The 10584-nt window shown below is 42.4% G+C and overlaps 1 protein-coding gene across 1 annotated transcript in view; it reads right to left on the bottom strand.

Annotated features, from left to right (window-relative positions):
• Positions 1-1303: 1303 nt before the first annotated feature.
• Positions 1304-10584, bottom strand: part of RanBPM (Ran-binding protein M) — a 74847-nt gene continuing 65566 nt past the window's right edge. Inside the window, exon 10 of the mRNA XM_037427615.2 lies at positions 1304-10375. Within this exon, the coding sequence (XP_037283512.2) occupies positions 10245-10375 (131 nt within the window). The 3' untranslated portion in view covers positions 1304-10244. The remainder of the gene's footprint in view (positions 10376-10584) is intronic.

The raw sequence follows: 10584 nt of genomic DNA, 5'->3' as shown, positions 1-10584 counted from the left end.
CGATTGCTCTCGGGAACGTGTCACAAAAAGCAGTCTGCCGAGTGGTCACAGTGAAGCCGTTAGCTGGAAAGGGTCCTATGACCATGAAAAGCTGCTTTTTTTGTTGAGTTGTATGCAAGTATGGTCACTTTACATGTACCCAATTCAGTTTGTAAGAAGTGTTACGTACGGATACCTTTTTGCATATGAAATTAAGATTTTACACCACTATTGCCCAGTCAGTGGATAAGTACTGTATGTTCAGAGACATCAATATAATTTTATCATATAGGAAAAAAAACAATTAAGATGTTTATGTGTGTATCAGAACAGCCATACTGGGCTTTCCAAGTGCATTTTGCACAGTCTAGACAAGTGGCAATACAAGTAGTTGTGTTTAAGTCTATTCCTACAAAGAGTGACATGTCGTAAAGCCGCTGCACAGCTCTTTGAACGATTTTCTCTGAAAACAATGCAGCAACAAAAATATAGACATACTATTATTGCTCCTGCATGCTTGCCAGCTAGCACTTATTGTTAACCATTTTGACAATAACCCTCATAGTGAAAATTTTTATGCTTTCCCAAGAGTATAAGCTCACAGGGAGAAATCAAACCAGATTTCTTGGTCTATAAAAGCCAGCTACGACACTAAAGTTTAAATTCCAACATAATATAGAAGCAATGATACAAGAAAGATATACTGGAGAATGCGTACTGACCAACACTTAGACCAGAAAAGCTACACAAGGACAGAAGATGCTAGAAGACGAAAAATAAATGCACACGTCAATGCACAGTAAAGTTGAGAACCATGAAAACTGGAAGAGGGTGAAGTGAATATAAAGTACGGGTTATTAGTCTCAAGAAGTAAGGGAGGGGGGGAAGCCACACCTTCTTGCATGTGACACTTACGGGGGGGGGGGGGGGGGCTTTCCTCTAGCATCAGTACTTTTTTCCTCGCTATGCAAGAGCTATTTTGGAGTACTTGAAACAGAACAATCCAGCAGATGTGAACTAGAGCACCCACAGACATTGGTGTGTACATATCTGTGTGGCATACACACACGCACATATTGCCATTTTACACTATAAATTTACCAATACCCTTAAACATATTTAAAACAATTCTAGCTATAAAAGCTGTGCTTCCCTAGGATATATATGCCATGAAATGATTCTTCAATGTACCTGCATAATGTATATATAAAAAAATGGCAGCCATAGAATATATTGCTTATTGAAACGACAGTCATCAAATTATTGTTCCTGTCACTTGTCATAGAAAGGAAGATTACAAAAAATGTTGAAATAATAGGCAAAGTTAAGAAGTCAAGTGCAGGAAAGCAGTCCTGCACAAGCTTTTATTACTTCCCTGTGACACTAGCCACATGCAACACGTCATGACCGACTCTGCTCAACTAATGCACAATAATCTGTTCAGCATCCATTCCAGAAACAAAAAAAATGCCAAGTTACTAAAACAGCTCCTGCCCAATACAGTTTTCTTTGCTCCCACCATTGCTAGTGCACACAGTCTGCAGACAAGATTTGAACATCGGTGCAAATAAAAGATAGTTTTGTAAGGCCGTGTGACAACGTGGGCCAAATATAGATGCAAGTCATGCATTGCCTTAAATCTAGTAACTGTAAGCACAGCATAATAATATCAAAACAAAGGATATGCAGAAGAAAACTTTTTTGTGAGTTTCTATCATTCACAAGCAGCAAATTATGCCTTGATCTCAAAGTTTTGTCACTTTACTAGTCATGCATAATAGATTGTGACCAAGTTGTTAGACTGTACTGCCTAGTTGCAATACCTGCAGTTTTATTCCAGACTAACAAGACATACATCTACTGGTTTACTACAGTACCTGTAAAAATTCGAGGCTTCAAAAAATACAGATGGCGATCGGGGAGAAATAGCTAAGTATTAAGCCTCTTGCATATTGATCTTTATCTACCATGGGAAGGAAAATTACAGTAGTGCCTAAATTCAAGTCCATAGAGTGCCACATATTTTTAGCACCGTTTTATATGTGCGATCATGTGCAGAAACAAATTTATGGAAGTGAAGTGATAGCAAGTAAAGTACAGCAGGAATAAGGGAGAGTTTTCTGGCCAATAATGTCATCGTATTGCAGTTCTTAGCGCCATTATTCGTCATGGACGGGGCCTTTAGATGCAAGATTTTATGAAGGAAATGCAGTTTTGACTGCTTTTTGTTGAAGGTTAGTTGTTTCAAACATGCACATGTTTACTGTAACAGCAGTAAGTGCACACATATGACTGTATTAATTTCATGCTGCCTCTCTCATTCTCTAGATCAAAAAGAGAGGCATATGAAAAATTCTTGTACTGATTTCCACCCACTTGCCTGCTTCCTTTATGGTCCCACGTGCCTATTAATGCATTTCCGTTAAGAAGAACGATTTGCTGTTTAATCACATAAAAAAAATAACTTTGTCACAGAAACAGCTGACATGTATCAACTACATTTTCAAAGATTTCTTTTTTCTTAAAAGCTTGTGCTGTCATTTGGTTTCCATGTGAGCCCCTCAGTTTCCTTTCTCAAGAGACGTGAATTTGTTCTTTAATCTTGTTAATCAGTTCTTTGGTAACAGAGTTAAGGGCCTCTCCCCGTGCCTCACTGTTATTTTAATTATACACAGCTAACATCAAATAATAAGACAATGTGTAGAAAGTCTTCTGCTGAAATAATTTTTCACCTTAGTTCAGTACTAGAAGAGGTGGACAATATTAATCGATCCTGTTAACCAGCCAGGAGGCATGAGTCGCTCTAAGAAAAGAGGTTCTCTCCCCTTGACTTTTGACTAGCTTATAGAAGCACAGTCTCCCTCTTGAAATCTGCTTCCCCTGTGTATTTTCAGTATATTTTGAAGAGCAAAAGATTTTATGAGTGACAATAACACATTTCATGACACATTTCTGAAGATCTAGCTTGTAGTCAAAACTGAACTTAACATTTTTAAAAATCAGAGACCTCTGCCCAAAATGTATACATTAGAAATAGCAACATAAATCACTGCATATAGTCAAGCTCTGGCATCTTTCAAAGGACATATTCGACTACAACTCTAATGCCAGGTCTGAACCATTTTCACTATTTATTTCCTATTTCTTTCGGAAAAAGACTTTTAGAATGGCTGCATGTAGCAATGGCAGATCACCATGTGTTGAGCTGTAGTTGGTGCACAAGGCAACAATACTAAAAATTTGCAGAGTGCGACACTCTATGTGACTATAAAGCCAGCTTAGCATGAGTGAATTTCTTCTTTTTTGGTCAATAATTAAGGCTCATGGTACATTTGTAAATTTTAAGTGTTTTGCTATGCTGAAGTGCTCACATGCCTGGCTGCCTGTTACACTCAAACCTCATTATAACAAAATTGAATTTTACATGAAAATAACTTTGTCATAACCAAAAGTTTATTACAAAGGTGTATTTTTAACACATTGCAAGACTTTTCTAAATTTACTGTCATAACTGACATTTTTATATAAGGATTCGCTATATAGAGGTTTGAGTGTGCAATCATAAAAACATTGCATGCAGTCGATGTTCAAAAGAAATGTACATCTTAGGTAAGACAAAGGGCATAAAATGTTTTTTTTTATACAGTTAGTTAAAAACACTACTGCTGCAGTAGAATTCAGGTTTGCTTAGCTGAAAAAGCAATGAGCAAACAGAGTGAATGCTAATGGTGACTAGTGAAGAAGTAAAGCAACAGAGTCCGCATGAGCTACAGAAAATGACATGACATTTTAAGCATGTAACAGGATTTCTTCGTGTATCATCTTAACCATAAAACAAAGCGCTGGTGGTAGTAAAAAGACAAAATAAAACTGCAAAGTACGGGCCACACTTCTTGTTAAGTTTGTGAATACAGACATTTTGAAGCACTGGGGCATGCCAACATTTAAACTTAAAAACAAAGCACAACCAAAAACAATTATTCCTCTTAGGTTACAACCATGTCCTTCAAGGCAAACAAAAAACCTCCAGGAACATGAACAGCAAATCGAGTTATTACACTTCTCTGTCAACATTGCTAGTAGGACAAAAGTAACACTTGATGAAAAGCGGCAATTGAGAAGCTATTTTTGCAGATATATCGGGACCAGCATATTTTGTCTCATAAATTTTTGGAAAACTGCTCTACATATACCCCTGGCCTAATCTTACTGAGTTCATGAAATTAGCATTTTTAAGTTATTTTAATATAACCAGACAATTTAACATTTGTCTTGTTTGTAAAGTCAGTGAAAAGTGGTCGCCTGTGAAAACGCACACAGAAAAGCCAGCCTTGACACAGGGTTCGTACAGGTTTCGAAAGCAAGAATTCATAGATATTCATTCATAGACATTCATAGCTCTAGCCCGTCAATTACCAACGGCAAGTCGGAAGTTATTGTCTCATTACTGCACTTCTTTACCTGGAGACAGTCGTCGTCGTCGTCGCGCTGGTGTCGCAGTGGAGGATCTTTGTATTTCGAATCACCAGCGGCATTGCCTCCACAGGTCGCCCACTTCAGTTTCCCAGGTTTGGACTAGGCGAACGATGCCTAGGTGCGTTTGGAAAGGAACGTGGGCTTGGCGAGCGCTGACGTAGAGGGGATGGTGACCGCAGTTGGTGACGACGATGCAGGTCGAAGCTCTGACGTGAGCACAGGTATTCCTCGATGTCGGGTGGCCTTTCGCCGTTTCGCGGACACGGTGCGTTGACCGCAAATCCTCGAAGACCAGCTTGACGATATCGGCAAAACCGGCAAAGATGGCCAGCCTCTCCACATTGGAAGCACAGGGGCCTACGTTCCGCATCTCGCCATACATCGCTTTTCCCAGGTCTTGTCTCTGTCGGAAGAGGTGCGCTGCGAGTTGCCTCTACGATATGGCGCGGGCTACGTGTTGTCGGTGCGTAAGTACCAGGTGTCTCGATAGGCGCACAGTGGACAGCAGGCCGCCTGAGCACCTCAGAATAAGTTACCGCGCGTCGTGTCGGTGGTGCATCCCTTTGCGGCTCCCGTATGGCCTGCCGAATTTCTTCTCGGACAACATCCGTAATAGACAGTTCCGGTGAAGCGGGTGGCTGCAGCTTGCGTAGTTCCTCCCTGACAACTGACCGGACGAGCTCCCGCAGAGTGTCAAGATTATCAACAACGTTTGCCAAGACCCCTGCTGATGTACAGGCTATGTCACGATTGTATTGCCAGGCTCTCTGCTGCAGCTTCGTTTCTATTGTTGTTGCTTTCGACCGAAACTCAGCAACAGTGTGGGGCGGATTGCGAACGAGTCCCGCGAACAGCTCTTGTTTTACCCTATGCATGAGATGAAGCACCTTCTTGTCTTCAGTCATGTTGGGATCAGCTCGCTTGAACAGGCGGGACATGTATTCTATGTACATAGCGACAGTCTCGTTTGTGAGTTGATTCCGTGCATGAAGAGCTGCTTCTGCCCTTTCCCGGCGATCATTGTTGCCAAACGTACACAGTAGCTGCCGCTGGAACTCTTCCCAGGACGTGTCGTGGTTTTCGTACCACACTCGCGCTGCGTCTTTCGAAGAGACGTATGCGGTCGAAATGCTCGGCCTGTAAATTTGGCTGAATAAAAGTCTATTACTACTACTACTACGTTGCGCAACTTGCCTGCTTCGTTCCATTGGTTTATGTTTGCCACCCTCTCGAAATGATCCAGCCAGTCTTCGGCGTCCTCGAACGGGTCACCATGGAACACCTTCGGTATGACGGGCTGGCTGACAATGAGCTGTCATGGTGCAACTTGGCTAGTCATGGTGGTGGCGTTTCTCTGTTTCCGTCGCTGATGCCCTTGGCACAGAGGGAAGTGGTCCAAATTCTGGTGAATCCCCTCGAATACGGCGACTGATCCGTTGGTGCACCGGCTTAAGCTCCACGGCTTGCGGATGGTCAGGGCTTGGACTTCGCTCTCTCGTGGGGGTTGGAATCATCTACCCAGCACCTCCACCAGAAAATGTAACGAATGTAGCAGCCTCACAACAACGATGTTCTATTTACACGGTTTATTAAGGGCGAACTTGTGCCCAATGAACGACGCACAGCAATCAAGAAGATCCAAGGGCGGTAGTCCTCGTAAGCCTCTGCCTCGAGCACCCTCGTTCTCTTCTTCTCCACGCGCGTTGGCTGTTCGGCGGAGTACCAGGCGCATGCAGGGCCGGCTCGTGCATTGCGGCTGGCTTCGTCGCTCGTAGCCGTGCCGTTAGCGTTTTTCTGGTTCCCAACGTCCGTGTTGTGCAGAGCAATGGTAATTTCCTGTGGCAATATTGCTCAAGGTTTAGCGTTCCATAGTTGTGCGATTGTCAATTAAAAAGCAATTATTGCGCATATCTGAGGTGCCACAACAACGCTTCGATGTTTTCTATGTCTGCCTTTATACTAGAAGAGGCACACACAAGTAACTCTAAGGAATGTAGCGTTTAATTGCGCTGCGCTGACAGTGCGACGCGATGCTCAAAAAAGTGTTTCTATAGCTTTGCTACGATATCACGGGGGTGGTACCTGCCAGCCGCTTTGCGTTCTACACTTATCACCTCCGAGTCTGGCTCACATCTTTCTCCGCAGGCTGCACGCCTTCATTTTCGAAGATGACTGCCAGAGTGCACTTGTGTATAATGTGCCTAAATGTGCTCGTTCGCCTCCACCACACGCTCGAGGCACTCTAACGCAGCGCCTGCAGAATATCATTCACCGATTTTCTTGAGCAGAACATCAAATAAACATTTTGTTCACTCTCTCCAGACGCAAGACTATCGTCTTTCGACAACATTTATAGTGTAACATGTAGATTCGGGTCAATTTTTCTTCCCCCTTTCTTTATTGCAAAAAAAAACATCGAAAAAAAAAACAAGGGGGGGGGAGGGGAGAAGAGGTCAGTAAACATCGCCGTTGCGCGATTTCATGCCTGCCCGGAGTGGCTGAACACCCGAGGGTAGGGTTTCCCAACTACAGAAAAAGATGAGTCTCAAAGGGAGGCGAAAATACTTGCATCTCTCAAAATTCCACGTCATCCCCCCAAAACAACCAGCCAAATCTATCTCAGTCGAAAGAATTTGCATATGCCTTCCTGGGACACACGTGAATGGACAGTATGGCGCCGCGGGCTGCTAGGAAAGCGTGGGTCGAAGTTTCGCTCAGGGTCAACTGAAAACTTAATGCCAAGGTATAACCAAAGTACCCAGATCGACAGAAACAACGTTGCTAGATTTATTGGAGCAGAACATTCTTAGCACTCTTTGTGGCTTTACCTTCCTACCGCTGCGTTACTTGCACATCTTCGCGTCGCTGCAACCGCGATTTCACACGCGGCGGTTGTGGAAACCGGTAGTTCCGTTTTCAATTCGCGTACACTGGCTGTGCACGTGCCTTCAAAACCGTGTAATTTTTTGCTATGATCTCATATGCCACGATATTGTACACAGCATTTGTGGAATGCAATGTCGCATTAACTGTTGAGTGTTCACCGCGCGTGCACTTTCGGAGTTTTATCACTTACGACATCATCACACATAATTGTGTCAAGAGCGACTGCGGTTTCATCCACAGGGGTTGTGGCAAACGATAAGCGCAGTTCTGACAGTGCGTGCACTAACCGTGCGCGTCCTTCCGAACCTTTGAGCACGCTGCTCTTAGCTTTTGTTCCACTGTTTCGTCACTGGTGTTCACATGACCCGACGAGATGAGAAGAGCTCCGCAACATCCAATTTCAGCCCAATGAACATTGGGCCCAATGGCCCAATGGACAGTGGAATTTGGCTGGGGAATTTCATGAATTTGTATATCTGCCAGTTTTGCATCATTCAGATTCTACTGTACCTTTAGATGATTGCACAATAAAATGCGATTGGTTCGCAAGAGCCTGGATTAGACTGGACTGCAATTTTGTCAATGCAGTATCACGCACAAAAATTTCAATTTCCAGTTGATTATCCGGACAACCGTACAAACGTAAGAATTGGTCCAAATACAGGAGTTTCCCAGAAAAGATGGAAGACTTGACAGGTATGCCGATCTACCACATAAAGGAAACCGCAATGACGCTTGGGAGTGCTCAGAAAATTCAAGGATTTTCAAGGAAAGTAAAAAAATTCCAGGACTTTCAAGGACCGTGAAAATGCATTTTTCGAACTCAATGGTTTTTAAGGTTTTCAAGGACCTGTACGTACCCTGTGACAAATATACAAGGAAACCGCACCAATTCCTTCCACTGCACATTGTTCAGTTATTTAACTGCAACTTGCAGTGCCCACCCATCCATCAAACACAACGCATTTAGAGCTTTTTTCGACACGGCCATATCAAGTGTGAGACCTACGGGAAGGCTTTATGCTCTTCCTTCCAGCTGGCAAAGTCCAATCTTTTCTGGCAAAGTTTAAACGTGACAGCAAAAGTCTACTAATTATGGATATGCACAGCAAGTACAAACATTAGTCAATAAACAGATTATCTTTCAAAAACATGTATTTTACAAGAAAACAAACAGAGACATATGAGAGCAAACTCTCCAAGGTTGCTGGGATAAATATACAAGTCCCTCTAAGGCCTGAAAAACAACATAACACAGGCAACACTACTAAGCAACAAAACTGGCATTTTTAAAGGTATATTTGCTGGCTGCAGAACTGCAGTTGTATTCACCACTGTGTGCAGTGCACTAGTTTGGTGGGCATGGTATCTCCTAGCTGCAAAATTGTCTCAGTCACGACTTCGTTCAATGCAATAACTAGTCTGGCAGCTCTTTGGAATTGGATTCGGACATGTGCAGAATAAAATATACCTTGTACATATGCCACTATACAAAAAAAGAAGAATGATATCTTTTGCATAGAAAATACCAAGAGGTCTTTCTGCACAATTCTTGATGAATGACGTGATCACATGATTCTACACGAGCTCACCTACAAACATTCACTTGAAAACTTGCAATCTGATGTACTATTTTCACCACTGTGTGCAGTGAACTAGTTTGGTGGGCATAGTATCTCCTAGCTGCAAAATTGTCTCAGTCACAATTTCGTGCACTGCAGTAACTAGTCTGGCAGCTCTTTGGAATTGGATTCGGACATGTGCAGAAAGAAATATACCTTATATATATATATATATGCCACTATGCAATAAAAGAAGAATGACATTCACATATCTTTTGCATGTAAATACAAAATACCAAGAGGTCTTTCTGAACAATTCTTGATCAATGATGTGATCACATGATTGTATAAGAGCTCACCTACAAACATTCACTTGGCAAACTTGCAATTTGATGTACTATGCCCACCAAATAGCAATTAACACAGGCCTATTGTGATGCCAGAACAACCAGCTAACATTTCAGCACTTCATAATGACAAAGATTACAAATAAGGCAAGTACTAAAAGTCGCAAAGTGAGTCAGGCGAGTACCACTGGACAAACTAGCTTTGTTTGACCTTTCTAAGCTTAGTTTTATATAATGGCATTTCGCATCACACTTAAAAAAGCAAACAGCTGCTTGCACCTTGCTGTTAAGTCAACTGGTCTGGTACCAGCATTTGGCACACTGCAGACCTCACCGAGCATAACTTTAGTTCAACCACACCAAGATTAACTACAGTAGTACTCATCTCATACCGCGAAGACCAACATTAGTGCAGTCACCTGTATGTAATGTGTACACAATAATGGCTGTTGCACAATTACCTGGAATTTTGAAAACATTTGACTTTATTTCTATTCTTGGACAATCAAATGAGCAGCAGTCTTTCATGGTCCATTTTTTTCACGCCATGAATAACAATGCCTCCCCACTAAGCATAAAAATACCAATGCAACGAAGCTCACGAACCACCACTGCCACTATACCAAGCCATAACCACTTTGAAACAAGCCACGTACTGCTGTCAAACAGAAAGTGACAAGATATCAAGACATCACTCCTCCATTAGAGCAAAGCTAAAGACATATGGTGGCTTGAGCAAATAAATTTCTCAAAATTCTAAGCAATTGGGTGATTCCGTTCATGCAGAACATGAAACGCCTGAAATATTAATTAACTCCTTGAAATGTCCTCTTTCTGAGCCATGGCTCAAGAACTTTCTTGCAGATGTTTGGAGCTTCGTAATTGCTATTTTCTTGAAGATGAGGAGGGTGGCTCTCTGCACAGGTAGTCGGCAGATTGGCTTGTAAAAAAAAGTAGCATCAACTGATATTTCACCGCAGAGAGAGTGTCACAATCACTGCAAAAGTGAGTCAATGTTGGCAAAGGCGCACGATCCCAGGCCTGCCTTGGACATCAGCTTGAGTAGTTCTCGGGAGTGAGCAATTACAAGCTCCAGTGGTGGGCGACGGGGCAACTTCTGAGATTCTGTAAAAAAAAATGTGATGTAAACAATTAAGGAAATGGTATGGTCATTTGAGTCAGTAAACAACAAATGTACGACAGTAAAATAACCATAATTACTTCAGATTTTGATGATTTAGACCGACTCGCTGTTAGTTGGACACTTGGCCAATGTGTGCATTGTTCCATCACACCAACCACTTCTTTATATATATGTATTTACTACGTGATGA

This window comes from Rhipicephalus microplus, chromosome X (assembly GCF_043290135.1).
Source record: "Rhipicephalus microplus isolate Deutch F79 chromosome X, USDA_Rmic, whole genome shotgun sequence".
Classification (NCBI taxonomy): domain Eukaryota; kingdom Metazoa; phylum Arthropoda; class Arachnida; order Ixodida; family Ixodidae; genus Rhipicephalus; species Rhipicephalus microplus.
The sequence above is the reverse complement of the archived record's forward strand: the minus strand, read 5'-3'. Positions and strand labels throughout refer to the sequence as shown.